This window comes from Aotus nancymaae, unplaced genomic scaffold (genome assembly GCF_030222135.1).
Source record: "Aotus nancymaae isolate 86718 unplaced genomic scaffold, 86718_ANA_hifiasm-v0.15.2.pri h1tg000006l, whole genome shotgun sequence".
Classification (NCBI taxonomy): Eukaryota; Metazoa; Chordata; class Mammalia; order Primates; family Aotidae; genus Aotus; species Aotus nancymaae.
The window spans coordinates 8,143,724-8,160,049 of record NW_026988417.1 but is presented as its reverse complement, the minus strand read 5'-3'; the positions used below and the strand labels follow the sequence as shown (position 1 = coordinate 8,160,049).

The window sequence follows — 16,326 nt, the reverse complement described above, 5'->3', positions numbered from 1 at the left end:
GAATCTCCACCCTGCCACTTGGTGGTTTGTTGAACTCTGAACAAGTTAATCAGTACACTTGGGGCTACAGCTTCCTCATGCTTTATTCGTAAGGTTCTTATAGGGATTCAGTGAGATGATCAAGGAGATGATTTTCTCAGGGTCTGGACTGAAGTAAAGTGCTCAGTACAGGAGCACTGTTATCATAGCTGTCCCAGCTTCTGTGCTCCCCCAGAACCCACGTGACTGAGTTTGGGTTTCCCCAGCATCAGGCTCCAAGGCAAGGATTTGAGGACAGAGCATGAGAGGGGTAAAGAGAACACAGTGAAGGATAGGAAGGAAGCCAGCCAGGAAAGGGAGTGCTGTCAAGTCTGTTACCCCATTACAGGGCTGGGCAAACTTAGAAATTCCGAGAACTGGTGTAAAACACCAGACTCAGCCTCATCCCAGGTGATGGGCAAGGGAGCTGGGGTAGTGATACTCCAATTTCTAACAGTCGTGGGGGTTGAGTGTTGCTCTGAGGACATTAATTCCCTGGCTCGTCTAGTCTGTTGCATGGGCAGCAAAGTGGGCCCTACTGGCAAAAGAGAGTCTTTAAGAAGAGAAATGCAGGACTGGTGGATGGAAGTCAGGCAGGTGTGTGCAGAAGTGGAAAAGGTGAGGAGATTCAGGTGGGCACAGACAGAGTCTGCAACACTCATGCACGCCACACATCTCAGGGTTGTAGTCACTGGTGCTTTTTGCTTGTATCTCTTTTCCTTGTGGGCTGTGAGGCCCTGCTTCTTCCATCTCCTGTGTTTGCAGCTCCTCTTTCAGCAGTTAGTACATGGCCAATGCTCATGTAGATATTTTTGTTGTTATTGTTTTGGGACAGTTTCACTCTTGCTGCCCAGGCTGGAGTGCAGTGGTGTGATATTAGCTCACTGCAACCTCTACCTCCCAGGTCCAAGCGATTCTCCTGCCTCAGCCTCCCAAGTAGCTGGGATTATAGGCCACCATGCCCAGCTAATTTTGTATTTTTAGTAGAGACGGGATTTCTCCATGTTGGTCAGGCTGGTCTCGAACTCCTGACCTCAGGTGATCTGCTCACCTCAGCCTCCCAAAGTGCTGGGATTATTGGCATGAGCCACCACGCCCGGCAATATCATGTAAATATTTAATAAATGAATGAATCTGGTCCAACTCCTCCATTTTGCAGATGCAGAGAGGCTGTGGCTGACTTAGCAGAGCCTGTCCGCTAGCAGATTTTTAAGGACAGGGACGTGATTCCAGAAGTAAAAATGCAGTGTGGGGTGACTCTTCTCCATTGTCTTCCTTTTCCATTGTTGGCCTGAATGTTCTCCCCTTTGGCTTTGCTCAGGTATGCATCGTGCAGAAGCGAGACACTAAGAAAATGTATGCAATGAAGTACATGAACAAGCAGAAGTGCATCGAGAGGGACGAGGTTCGGAATGTCTTCCGGGAGCTGCAGATCATGCAGGGGCTGGAGCACCCCTTCCTGGTCAACCTGTGGTGAGTGTGGCTCTGTCCGGGGCTCCTGTGGCTTCCTCTGTGGGAAGCCAGATGCAAATTCCACTCTGCTGGAAGAACTCTTCTGAGTGGTAAAGAGAAAGGGATGACATCTCCTGGGTTCAGATATTAAGTATTTTGTAGAGTACATTTTCTGATGAAGTCTTTAGGCATATGTTTCATTTTAATTTTAATTCTGTCCTCGTATCTGATGAATCAGAGTTGAAAATAGATGGAGAAGGGAAGGGTTTTGTGTATTTGAGAAAATAAGTGGAATATAAGAGAATGCCAAAGACAGGCTACTAAAGGGAGTGGGGAGTTCATTGTTTCAGAAAGTCACACACATAGAGCTGATGGCAGGAAGGGCCACCGGGAACCACTATTCTGCTTCAGTACAGATGGCCGCTCAGCACCAACATGCCAAATTCGGAATTCTGAATCCGGCCCCCAAGACTTGTCATGACCCATATTTCAGAACTTTTGCTCCACCTCATCCTTGGCTATTATCTTCACTTTAAATTTGCATCCTAGAAACACATGTGGGTGGTTCCCTGCCTCTGTGCTTTTGCATGTGACGTCTCTTTCTAAAACACTCACGTACCCATCTCCAGTGTCCCCTAACCAACACTTGCGCATTCAGGCACCCAACTTAGGAAACCCTTAGGCCAAGAGCCCCTGAAGACCCACAGCCCAGCTGAGTGCCCCTCGTGACCTCAGTCTTGTCCGTGTTTGACCTAACACCATCTTTATCACAGTGAATCCAGATTATTGGGTTGTTTATCTGTCCTCACACAGAAAACGCTTGTTTTTGGGAGTCTAACACAGTATCTGATACATTGGAGGGACTTAGCAAATGTTTCCTAATCTGGATTGTGTTGAAGGGGAGAGAGAGGACAGGCTGTTTTAGGAAATGAATTCTGACCATTTCATTCAGTGGCTCAGTTGACCCACTGACCTTAAGAGCTGTGAAGAACACCTTGGAAGGTAAGTCTAGCTTTGCACATACTCTACCACCACTGATTTCTGTTGCTCTGCACACTTAGAAGCACTTTGAACACTGGGTGATAGGAGAACAAAGAGGAACACAGATCGTCCTATTTGAGAAAATCAAGGTGTACATGGCAGGTGCCACAGATGTGGGCATTGCCATGGAGAAAACCCAAAGCAAATCTTGTTTGCCAGAGTCTCAGTATCCACTGAGAGTTCTTAGTGTCTCTGGACAGTGATCTAAACACTGTGATTGTTTGGGAGAAATAAACCCCTTCGTGTTTTGATTGCTATGCAGGGGAATTTTCTAAAGTAAATCTTTAATCCAAACGGCAACATATAAAATACATAAGAAAGCAGTAATTACCCAGACTGTCTTCAGGCTCAGACTAAATTTTGGTGTGTAATTATTTTTATACACCTTGTATTTTTTCATATGAATGACATAAACTCTATGTATTATTGATATATAAACATTCAGAGAAATTTTATATCCCATTTTTTTCCGAACTATTATCTGGTAGGAGCACTATCTCCTTATTATTGCAAATTCTTTGCAAATCATTTTTAATGGCTACATAATATTCCACTAAGGAAGAGCACAATAAGCCATCTAATCGAACCTTCATTCTGTCATGTAGGTTACTTGGGCTATTTCTAACTATTTTGCTAATGTAAATACTACTGAGATGAATATCTCTGAACCTGAAGTTTTTCGGGTGGGACTCCTTAAGGTGGACTAAGAAGATCAGACCCCTAGTGGAGTTTGTATGATGTGTGTTAAAGGAGAGGAATGTGTTGGCGCAGGCTTTTCTTAGGTACAATTTCTGTTTTTTGGGTTTTTTTTGTTTTTTTTTTGTTTGTTTGTTTGTTTTGACATGGAGTTTCACTCTCATTGCCCAGGCTGGAGTGCCATGGTGCAATCTCAGCCCAGTGCAACCTCCACCTCTTGGGTTTAAGTGATTCTCCTACCTCAGCTTCCTGAGTAGCTATTATCTTCACTTTAAATTTGCATCCTAGAAACACATCCTACTGTTTGTTCCCGGCCTCTGTGCTTTTACATGTAACATCTCTTCCTAAAACACTCACATTCCCATCTCCAGTGTCCCCTAACCATGTGCCTCCATGGCCAGCTAATTTTGTATTTTTAATAGAGACGGGTTTCTCTATGTTGGTTCTGCTTGTCTGGAACTCCCGACCTCAGGTGATCCGCCTGCCTTGGCCTCCCAAAGTGCTGGGATTACAGGTGTGAGCCACCACACCTGGCCTTAGGCACCATTCTTGATCCTCTGTTCATGGTCTCTAAGACACTGACAGATTAGTGATAGATGCCCTTTGGTTATATGACAGAGCTGGGTATATAAGAAAATTATCTGCAAATGTCAGCCTCTAGTGGCTTTGTATTTCCATCATAAGCAAGAAAGGGGTGAACCTACTGCTTGACTTTGGAGTCACCTCTCAAACTCTCTGGGCCTCAACTTCCTCACCTGTCATAATGACATAATAATGCCTTGTTTACTGCTAGGACTATTTTGAGAATTAACTGAAAAGATGACATGGAAATATGTTTTCTATAAGTAAAAGTATTGTTCATTGTAAGAGGTTATGTATGTGTGTATGTGTATTAGTTCACTCTCATACTGCTATAAAGAACTGCCCAAGACTGAGTAATTTATAAACAAAAAACGTTTAATTGACTCACAGTTCTATATGGCTAGGGAGGCCTCAGGAAACTTAGAATCATGGTGGAAGGTGAAGGAGAAGCAGGCACCTTCTTCACAGGGCAGCAGGACGGAGTGAGTACCAGTGGGGGAAATGCCAGATGCTTATAAAAGCATCAGATCTTGTGAGAACTCACTATCATGAGGACAGCCTGGGGGAACCATCCTCCTGATTTAATTACCTCTCACCGGGTCCGTCCCATGACTTGTGGGCATTAAAAGGAATTACAATTCAAGATGAGATTTGGGGACACAGCCAAACCATACCATTCTGTACCTGGTCCCTTCCAAATCTCATGTCCTCACATTTCAAAACACAATCATACCTTCCCAACAGTCCCCCAAAGTCTTAACTTATTCCAGCATTAACCCAAGAGCAAACTCCCATTCACAATTGTTACATAAAATACCTAGGAATACAACTAGCAAAGGATATAAAGGACCTCTTCAAGGAGAACTGCAAACCACTGCTCAAGGAAATAAGAGAGGACACAAACAGATAAAAATATTCCATGCTTATGGTTAGGAAGAATCAATATCATGAAAATGGCCATACAGCTCAAAGTAATTTATAGATTAAACACTATCCCCAGCAAGCTACCAATGACTTTCCTCACAGAACTGGGAAAAAACCACCTTAAACTTCATATGGAACCAAAAGAGAGCCCACATAGCCAAGACAATCCTAAGCAAAAAGAACAAAGCTGGAGGCATCACGCTACCTGACTTCAAACTATACTACAAGGCCATAGTAATCAAAACAGCATAGCACTGGTACCAAAACAGAGATATAGACCAATGGAACAGAACAGAGGCCTTGGAGGCAACACCACACATCTACAACCAGCTGATCTGTGACAAACCTGACAAAAGCAATGGGGAAAGGATTCTCTGTTTAATAAATGGTGTTGGGAAAACTGGCTAGCCATGTGCAGAAAGCAGAAACTGGACCCCTTCCTGACACCTTACACTAAAATTAACTCCAGATGGATTAAAGACTTAAACATAAGACCTAACACCATAAAAACCCTAGAAGAAAGGCTAGGCAAAACCATTCAGAACATAGGCATAGGCAAGGACTTCATGACCAAAACACCAAAAGCATTGGCAACAAAAGCCAAAATAGACAAATGGGTTCTAATTAAACTCTTCAGCTTCTGCACAGCAAAAGAAACAATCGTTGGAGTGAATCAGCAACCAAAAGAATGGGAAAAAATTTTTACAATCTACCCATCTGACAAATGGCTGATACCCAGAATCTACAAAGAACTAAAACAGATTTACAAGAAAAAAACAAACAAACCCATTCAAAAGTGGGCAAAAGATATGAACAGACACTTTTCAAAAGAAGACATAGATGAGACCAACGAACATGAAAAAATGCTCATCATCACTGGTCATTAGAGAAATACAAATCAAAACTACATTGAGATGCCACCTCACACCAGTTAGAATGGTGATCACTAAAAAAATCTAAGGACAACAGATGCTGGAGAGGATGTGGAGAAATATCAATACTTTTACACTATTGGTGGGAGTGTAAATTAGTTGAACCATTGTGGAAGACAGTGTGGCGATTCCTTAAGGATCTAGAAATAAAAATTCCATTTGACCCAGCAATCTCATTACTGGATATATACCCAAAGGATTATAAATCATTCTTTTATAAAGACACACACACATATGTTTATTATGGCACTGTTTACAACAGCAAAGATCTGGAATCAACCCAAATGCCCATCAGTGATAGACTGAACAAGGAAAATGTGGCACATACACACCATGGAATACTATGCAGCCATAAGAAATGATGAGTTTGTGTCCTTTGTAGGGACATGGATGAATCTGGAAACCATCATTCTCAACAAACTGACACAAGAACAGAAAATCAAACACTACATGTTCTCACTCATAGGTGGGTGTTGAACAGTGAGAACACATGGACACAGGGAGGGGAACATCACACACTGGGGTCTGTTAGTGGGGAACTAGAGGAGGGACAGCAGCAGGTGGGGAGGTTGGGGAGGGGTAACATAGGGAGAAATGCCAGATATAGGTGGCGGGGATGGAGGCAGCAAACACCTTGCTATGTAAGTACCCATGCAACAACCCTGCATGATCTGCACATGTACCCCAGAACATAAAGTACAATAAAAAATAAAAATACTTTATTGCTCAAAATGCTTACGATTATCTGAGTCTTCAACAAGTTTTAATCTTTTTGCTGGTAGAGGGTCTTGCCTTGATGTTGACGGCTGCTGACTGATCAGACTGGTGGTTGCTCTGGCGATTTCCTAAAGACAACAGTGAAGTTTGCCACAATGTTTGATTCTTCCTTTGACCAAAGATTTCTTTGTAGCGTGAGATGCTGTTTGATAGCATTTTACCTGTGGTAGAACTTCTTTTAAAAATAGAGTCAATCCTTTAAAACCCTGCTGCTGATTTCTCAACTAAGTTTATGTGATTCTAAATCCTTTGTTACTGGTTCAAAAATATTCATGGCATCTTCACAAGGAGTAGGCTTGTGAAACTACTCTTTTTGTTCATCCGTAAGAATCAACTCCTCATCTGTTCAAGTTTGGTCATGAGATTGCAACAATTCAGTGATATCTTCCCCCTCTACTTCTACTTCTAATTCTCTTGCTATTTCCACCACATCTGCAGTAACTCCCTCCACTGAAGTTTTGAAACTCTCAAAGTCACCCATGAGGGTTGGAATCAATTTCTTCTAAACCCCTGTTAATGATGATATTTTGATCTCCTCTCATGAATCACAGATGTTCCTTTTTTTTTTTTTTGAGGCAGAGTCTTGCTCTGTAGCCCAAGTTGGAGTGCAGTGGTGCAATCTTGGGTCCCAGTTCAAGCAATTCTCCTGCCTCAGCCTCCGGAGTGGCTGGGATTACAGGCATGCACCACCATGTTCAGCTCATTTTTGTATTTTTAGTAGAGAAGGGGTTTCACCATGTTGGCCAGGCTGGTCTTGAACTCCTAATCTCGTGATCTGCCCGCCTCAGCCTCCCAAAGTGCTGGGATTACAGGTGTGAGCCACCGTGCCTGGTCTCAGATGTTCTCAATGGCATCTAGAATGGCAAATTCTTTCCAGAAGATTTTCAATTTACTTTGCCCACCTAGAATGGCAAATTCTTTCCAGAAGATTTTCAATTTACTTTGCCCACCTAGAATGGCAAATTCTTTCTAGAAAATTTTCAATTTATTTTGCCCAGATCCATCAGCAGAATCATGATCACTGGCAGCTATAGCCTTACAAAATGCACTTATTATTATTTTTTTGAGATGGAGTATTGCTGTCACCCAGGCTGGAGTGCAGTGGCACGATCTCGGCTCACTACAACCTCCACCTCCTGGCTTCAAAAGATTTTCCTGCCTCAGCCTCCCAAGTAGCTGGGACTACAGATGCCCACTACCATGCCGGGCTAATTTTGTATTTTTAGTAGAGATGGGTTTCGCCATGTTGGCCAGGTTGGTCTCAAACTCCTGACCTCTGGTGATCCACCTGCCTCGGCCTCCCAAAATGCTGGGATTACAGACATGAGCCATCGCTCTTGGCCCCAAAATTAAATAATGGGATGTGAAGGTCAAGATTACTTCTTGATCCATGGGCTGCAGGATGGATGTTGTGTTATTAGGCATGAAAACAACATTCATCTCCTTGTACATCTTCATTAGAGCTCTTGAGTGGCCAGGTGTGTTATCAACGAGCAGTAATATTTTGAAAGGAATCTTATTTTCTGTGCAGTAGTATTGTTTTCTCAATAGTGAGCTTAAAATATTTAGTAAATCATTTTGTAATCCAGTGTGCTGTCTTTCAGGCTTCATTGTTCCATTCATAGAGTACAAGCAGAATAGATTTAGCAAAATTTTTAAGGGCCCTGGGATTTTCGGATGGTAAATGAGCATTGGCTTCAACTTAAGGTCACCAGCCGCATTCGCCCCTAGCAAGAGTCAGCCTGTTTTTAAAGCTTTAAAACCGAGCATTGACTTCTTTCTGGATGTAGAAGTCCTAGATGGCACCTACTTCCAATACGTTTGTGAAGTGAGATGGGGGATGGCCAGTGAGTGGAGCATTCAGAACACACACGACATTTATTGATTAAGTTCGCCTTCTTATATAAATATAAGGCTGTTTCGTTTAATTGAAAAACTTGTTGTTTTGTGCAGCCTTCTTTGTCAATGACATTAGCAAGATATTCTGGGTAACTTAGTGCAGCTTCTCCATCAGCACTTGCTGTTTCACTTTGCAGTTTTTAAATTATACTTTAAGTTCTGGGGTACATGTGCAGAATGTGCAGGTTTATTACATAGGTATAAACATGCCATGGTGTTTGCTGCATCCATCGCCCGTCATCTGCATCAGGTATTTCTCTTAATGCTATCCCTCCCCTAGCCTCCCACCCCCAAACAGGCCCTGGTGTGTGATGTTCCCCTCCCTGTGTCTATGTGTTTTTGTGGTTCAACACCCACGTATGAGTGAGAACGTGAGGTGTTTGGTTTTCTGTTCTTGTGTTAGTTTGCTGAGAATGATGGTTTCCAGCTTCATCCATGTCCCTGCAAAGGACATGAACTCATTGGAGTCACTTTGCATTTTTATGTTCTGGAGTCAGCTTTTTTTCCCCTTAAACCTCCTGAAGCAACCTCTGCTACCTTTCAGCTTTTCTTCTGCAGCTTCCTCACCTCTCTCAGCCTTCATAAAATTGACGAGAGTTAGGAACTTGCTGTGGATTAGGCTGTGGCTTAAGGGGGTATTGTGACTGGTTTGATTTTCTGTCCAGACCACTCAAACTTTCTCCATATGAGCAAAAAGGCTGCTTCTCTTCTGTATCATTGGTAAGTTCCCTGGAGTAGCACTTTTAACTTCCTGTAGTTATTTTTTCTTTGCTTTCAAAATTTGGCTAACTGTTCAGCAAAAGAGGCCCAGTTTTTAGCCTCTCTCGGCTTTTGACATGCCTTCCTCACTAAACTTAATTGTTTCTAGCTTTTGATTTAAATTGAGAGTCACGGGAATCTTCCTTTCACTTGAGCACTCAGAAGCCATTGCAATGTTATTACTTGGCCTGATTTCGGTATTGTTGTGTCTCAGGGAAAAGGGAGACCTCAGGAGAGGGAGTGAGATGGGAGGAACAACCCATGATGGAGCATTAGGAACACACACAACATTTACTGATTAAGTTTGCCTTCTTATATGGGTGCAGCTCATTGTAATAGTAATATCATTGATCACTTTGGGAGGTTGAGGCGGGCGGATCACTTGAGGTCAGGAGTTCCAGACCAGTCTGGCCAACATCATGAAACCCCATCTCTACTAAAAACATAAAAATTAGCCGGGCATGGTGGCACACACCTGTAATCCCAGCTACTTGGGAGGCTGAGGCAGGAGAATTGCTTGAACCCAGGAGGCAGAGGCTGCAGTGAGCCAAGACTGCACCACTGCACTCCAGCCTGTGCGACAGAGTGAGACTCCCTCCTAAAAAACAGAAGAAGAAGAAAAAGAAAACAAAGATCACTGATCACAGATCACCATAATGAATATCATAATAATGAAAAAGGTTGAAATATTGCGAGAATTATCAAAATGTGACAGACACAAAGGGAGCATGTGCTGTTGGAAAACCTGTTACTGACCAGCGTGCTTGAGGCAGGGTTGCCACACACGTCCACTTTGCAAAAAATGCAGTATCTGCAAAATGCTGTCAAGAGAAGCACAGGAAAATGAGCTGTGCCTGTATGAGCACTTGTCCTTTGAGGTTGGCCTCTGGCTGGCTGAGCATCTGAAGTGAGATTGCTGCACATTTCCATGTGACTGTGTCTTCTCTCCTGCTCCAGCGTCAGATGTGAGGACACGGACTTTTGGAAAATATATCTTGAGTGTTTAGTATCAGACTGTTACCCTGATTGAATTTTAGTGGGTCAGTAGTTCATTCATGTGTTTGGGCTGTATTTTCAAAATCCATTTCTACTTACCTAATTGGCTCTATTACTAGACTTGCTGTTCATCTGTTTTGTTTAAAATTGGAGGAGGGAGGCATCTGTCCCTGTCTGCTGCCTAAACAACTGAGAGAATGAATGAATGTGCTCAGGACGTGAACAGATATCAGAAGTCAGTTTAAATGGTTCTCAGGGTAATGTAGGTTTCTAGAACCGTCTTTGAGTAGCGATGGACCGAGTTAATACACGGATATCTACATTCCAGTTTCAGCCACAAAACAATCACTTAAATCAGTGGCTAAATTTTAAGTGTGGAGAGCTTTGATTAAAATAAAACTACATAAAGTGTTTGAAGGCAGATCTAATCTGGCTGAAGCAGCAGGGCAGGGAAAGAGACTGGGGGGGAGAACAGAGACCAGAAGGCCCCAGGAAAACCTTTGACAAAGCTTATAAGCCTTACAAACAATTGCTAGATGCTGAGCCGCGTCATTTCCATGGAAGCAATTGTCCCTAGCCTTAACTGTTGCTATAGGCTCCCAACTGGTGTTCAGTGCCCAGCCAGTTATGCATCACCCGTATACCCTTCACAGGCAGATCTTATCAAAGTGTAAGTCTGTACCTACCACTCCTCTGCCTAAAATACCACAGTGGCTCCCCGAAGCCCTCAGAATAAATGTCTTTCTGTGATCTAGCCTGTAACACTGTGTCCAGTCTCATCCCTTGACACCCACCCCTACCACCATCTTGGGCCATTTTTGTTCCAGTCCATGCTAACTGATTTATGGGTGATCTGTAACACATCCTGTAACACTGTGGGGTACTCCACTTCTCCCTCAGCACCACACAGCACCTTCTTGTGCCCATTTCCCTGACTGCTCTTCATGCTTTCCCAAGTGTCTTCTGTAACCAGAACTCTCTTGGTTGGTCCATGGGGAATTATTAAATTCATCTCACACCTACTCAGTAATAGTAGTACCAGTACCATCTGTCCATCACCTATTATCTTGATTAATCCTCAGTGCCATTGTGCATGGTGGATGATGTTATTTCCAGATTACAGCTGGAAAAGCTGAGGACTAGTGGATTAAGTTATTTGTGTAAATATACAGCCGACAAGAGTCAGTACTAGGATTAAAAGCAATGCAATGGTGTGTTGGTAAATGCTTAACTGCCAGCTCTCCAGTGTAGGGGTGTCGTGGGGCAGAGAACAAGTCCTGTTTGCCAATTGCCATGGTGTAAATGGTTTCTTATAATTGTTGATTTCAAATTAGCAATGTGATGTCAGCCAGCTGGCAACATTTCTGGATATTTAGCATTTGATCATGATAAGCTGGTATGAGCTGGCTCCAGCACAGCCCTGCTAGACTCAGGTCTGACACCAAAGCTGGTTCTCTGTATTTTTTATTTGTTTTCCATTAACCTGTAAGTAAAAATTGCCACCAGGCACTTTGGAGTCCTCATTCTTCTTCTTTTTTTTTATTATTGTACTTTAGGTTCTGGGGTACGTGTGCAGATCATGCAGGATTGTTGCATAGGTACACACATGGCAAGGTGGTTTGCTGCCTGCCTATTCTCTTTCTAAACCCAACTTCTGTGAGTTAGGCCCAAAGCTAAGCCTCAAAAATAACAAGATGAATAAGTGATGGACCCTGCTCTGAGGGAGAGGAAGACAGCATGGTGATTATATACTCAGCAGCGTAGTAGACGTGGAAAATGGTCCTTCCTCTTCCTAGGTGTGCACACTTTGTAAACCTCCGTTTCCTTCTCTGCAAAATGGGATAACAGTTCTATCCCTTTTATGCTTTTCGAGCTTCAAATTAAATTAGACCCCATGGATGAAAGCCCTGTGGAAAAGGTAATTTGTTGGAGCGGCATACATTATTATACTTCCTTCTGAGAAAAACCAAAGTGGGAATAATATCCTATAAATTTGCTGGAAAGTTCATGTGCATGAAACTGCTAGTGGGAGGTGGCGACTGTGCAGATGGAGCCCACGATGCTCAATGACTGAGCAATTTTATGTGAGGCTCACATCCTAGAGAGGCACAAAAATAGTATTCAAATGTAATACATTTTAAGGGGAAGTATTCACCTGCTGTAGTGAGCTTAATTAAATTGGAAACTGTGGCGCCCTTGATCCTCAAGTATTTGAAAGTCACATGGCAGCTCCCCACAGTTCCCCTGTTGTCAGGCACGCATGCCCTCCGCCTCCCCCACCCTGCTCAGGTCTTTGCACTGATTGCTCTCTCTGCCTGGGTGATTTTCTCCGGAAATCTGCGAGGCATACCCCTTGGCTTCCTTCAGATCTCTACTGTCACCTTACATTTTGAGGTCTTTCTCGGACCTCCCAACTTAAAATTGTAAGCTGCTCCCCACCTTGGCTGTCCCTTGCCCCCTTTGGTTGTAACTGCATTTTCACCTCGGAACACAATAGGCATTTTACTTATCTTCTTTATTTTCTATGCCCCTTTCTCCCCCCACGCAAAACTAGAAGAAAGATGTCCCTCTATGAGGATGAGAACTGTCATCTTTTTTTTTCTAAAAAGACTTTATTTAAGAAAAACAGATGTAAAAGCTCACAGCAAAATTAAGAGGAGATTCCCCATGCACCTGCTGCCCCTCCATGCAGCACCTCCCCTACTAAAGTGGTATAATTGTTACCTTTGATGAACCCACGGTGGCACATCATGATCACCCAGGGTCCATGGTGTACATTAGGGTCCACCCTTGGAGTTGTACATTCTCCAGGTTTGGACAAATGTGTAGTGACATGTATCCACCACTGTAGTGACATACGGAGCAATGTCACTGCCCCAAAACTCCTCTGTGATCCCCTGATTCGTCCCTCGCTCCCCTCCACCCTGGAAACCAGTGATATTTTCAGTTTTTAGAGCTGTGCCTTGTCCAGAATATCACATAGTTGGAATCATACAGTGTGTAGACTTTTCACATGGGCTTCTTTCACTTAGATATATGCATTTTAGTTTCCTCTGTGTCTTTTCATGGTTTGATGGCTCATTTCCTTTTAGTGCCCAGTAATATGCCATTATCTATATATACTACAGTTTATTTACCCAGTAACCTACAGAAGGACATCTTAGTTGCTCCCATGTTTTGGCAGTTGTGAATAAAGCAGCTGTAAACTTCAGTGTGCAAATTTTGCTGTGGATGTACATTTTCAGCTCTTTTGGATAACTACTAAGGAAAATGATGACTGGATTGTACGGTAAGAGTACGCTTAGTTTTGTAAGACATTACCAACCTGGTTTCCAAAATGGCTATCCCATTTTGGATTCCCACCAGCGAGGAATGAGAGTTCCTGTTGCTCCCTCCACATCCTCGCCAGAACTTGGAGTTGTCAGTGTTCTGGATTTTGTTCACTCTAGTGGGTGTATAGTGGTATAGTTGCTTTAATTTGCATGTCCTCTGCATATTTACCACTCTATTCCCACCATGCAGAACCATGCCTGGCATCTAGTAGGTGCTCAGTAAGTAGTTCTTGAATGAACCAATTGAAAGAATAACTGTCCTTGTCTTCCCCACAAATCATACAAATCATATGCAGAGAGCTGTGCATGATCAGCTCACTTGGTTCTTCACTCACATTGACCCTCGCTAAACTGGAAACCAGAATCAGAATAGAACACTTTAGTCCTCTAAACTCAACACGACTTTTTTTTTTTGAAATGGAGTCTCACTCTGTCACCCACAGTGGAGTGCAGTAGCACGATCTTGGCTCACTGCAACCTCTGCTGCTCGGGTTTAAACAATTCTCATGCCTCAGCCTCCCAAGAAGCTGGGATTACAGGTGCCTACCACCACCCCTGGCTAATTTTTGTAGTTTTTAGTAAAGACAGGTTTCACCATCTTGGCCAGGTCTTGAACTCCTGGCCTCATGATCCACCCGCCTCGGCCTCCTGAAGTACTGGGATTACAAGTGTGAGCCACCACACCTGGCAACCCAACGTAAATTCTTGGCTAGTCTATACTTTGACTAAAAAACTGGGATTTCAGCCTCCATGCCTCTGATCCAGAGTAAGTTTGTGAAGGGATAAAAGGGAAGTAACCTTGGATATGTTGGTGGGTAATGGGACAATTTTCATAGCTAACATTTATTAAGCACTCATGGGGTACCTGACACTCTGCCAAAATTTCACAGGCATCACCTAATTCATTCTTCACCAAACCCCTGTTAGACTGGAACTTTGCTTCTCCATTTTACAGAGGAGACAACTGAGGCAGAGGGAGGTTAGACGGCCTGTAATAGAGTGGGCCAGTGCCTGACTAGTGCGATCAGAGTGCCCTGTGCCAGGATGCCACACTGCATGTGGGGTCATGAGTTCATGTGTTCAACATATTAAGCACCTGCTATGTACTGGACACTGTCCTAAGTACTGGTGACATATGCAGAGCTAAAAAGTCATGCCTCATCCTGAAGAGTGCCTGCTTTCCCAGTCTGGACAGGGAGATCGGCAAAACTCAAATCATAAACAGAGCTATAATTCAGAATTCCGGCAGGTGAGAAGAAGGATGCTTACAGGAAACTCTGAGACTGTAGAGTAAGAGGAACCTTGTCATCCGTTGGAGACATCTGGGGCAGCTCCCTGAAGAAGCGGCACCTCTTGGATTTCATGACACTGAATGCTCAGAGCAGGTCTCCAAGGCGAGTGTTATACAGATGGGAAAACTGAGACTCAGAGAAGCTAAATGAGTGTCTACTGCCACACAGTTTGTAGGAAGTGGGCCTGCCATTCATAGCCAGCCTTTGTGACTCCAGAACCTGCACTCTCTACAACATAGCACCGCCTGCACTATTCTTCCTGATGGAATACAAGTTGTTTGAAATTGTAAGAAATTTCAGAGGGAAAACTGAGCCCAGCCAGTGGCATTTTATCTGCTAACTCGAACTGTGACCCTTTTCTTCTCTGGGCCTCCATTTTCTCTGCTGTGAACTAAGAACCTTGAGCTCTGGTTTTCCCTGGTTCCCACGGTGCCGTCGGGGTCCAGGAAGTTCCTTAGGGTCACTTGGGGGCCAACGGGGTTGAGTTTGTGGACCAGGCCTCTGCCCTGCCTTATCCTGCGTTCCTTTTTTAACCTGTTGGTGTTCTCCGTTTGATTTCATTTAAGGAAGGGTTTCTGCTCTCAAACATTTTGACAGCTGGTAGCCTAGATAGTCTCTCCTGCTCAGTGGGTCTGGAAGTTGGCCATCCGCAGCCTGCTTCATGGGCTGAGAACTGGGCCCAAGCACAGCTGACTTGAGCGGAGATGGATGACTCAGACTATGTGACCAAATCAAAAAAGGAATTACGGGCTTAACAAAATAAACTGCAATTTGTAAAATCAAAGGCAGCACATGAATGGTTAAAGAAAAGTGTACTATTCCAAATCTATTTCAACTACTTTGCTCCCAGGTCAGTGACAGGCACAGGCCGGGGGGCAGGGAATAGAACAGGGGTATGGCACCTGCTCCCTGCAACCCCACGCACCTTCCCTGTCCAGCCAGAGGCCGCACAGTGCCTCAGAGCGTCAGGACTCATGCCCAACCATAGAGACATAGAAAACAGCCCAGAGTGAACGTCCACTCCCAGGGAGGCATGCTTCACTGATAAATGGCCACCTGGGCTTCTGTTGTGGAGAACACTTTGAGATGCCACCGCCAAATGATGGGGTCAATTTAAGGTTCACATTGCAAGGTCCTGAGTCTAAAACGATACTATTTTCTTAGAAAACCCATCACAAGGGAATGTTGTGGATTCAGGACTTTCCTCATGTTACTGAATTCCCAGCAAGGCCTCTGCTGTGTGTAACTCCAGGACACCTTCTGTAGCACAGCAGCCTGATCCTGGGGGCCTGGAATATCAAGCTCGAGACTTTCTCCCCTACACGATAATAATGGTGGTTTTAAATAAGAACATAGCATAAGGTGCAATTTATTTAGAAGACACTAGCACCAGGCTGTTCTGAGTTCATAACATTTACACACACACACTATAGAAAGTCAAACTATTAAGGGGAATAATGAAGCTGACTCACAGGGTAGGTTTAAACATGATCACAGTAGGCTATTATTTTTAAATGAAATATTTTTTTCCAGCTTTCTTAAAGTAGGATTGGCAGATAAACATTGTATATATTTATGGCATCCAACGTGATGTCTGACATGTGTGCACGCTATGAAATGAATACC

The 16,326-nt window shown here is 43.6% G+C and overlaps 1 protein-coding gene across 6 annotated transcripts in view; it reads left to right on the top strand.

The window, feature by feature from the left end:
• Window positions 1-16,326, top strand: part of STK32B (serine/threonine kinase 32B) — a 417,401-nt gene that overhangs the window by 123,463 nt on the left and 277,612 nt on the right. For all 6 annotated transcript variants that reach the window (XM_064363904.1, XM_012467008.2, XM_064363899.1 and 3 more), the window contains one exon: window positions 1,340-1,491. In XM_064363904.1, coding sequence (XP_064219974.1) covers window positions 1,340-1,491 — 152 coding nt within the window. The remainder of the gene's footprint in view (window positions 1-1,339; window positions 1,492-16,326) is intronic.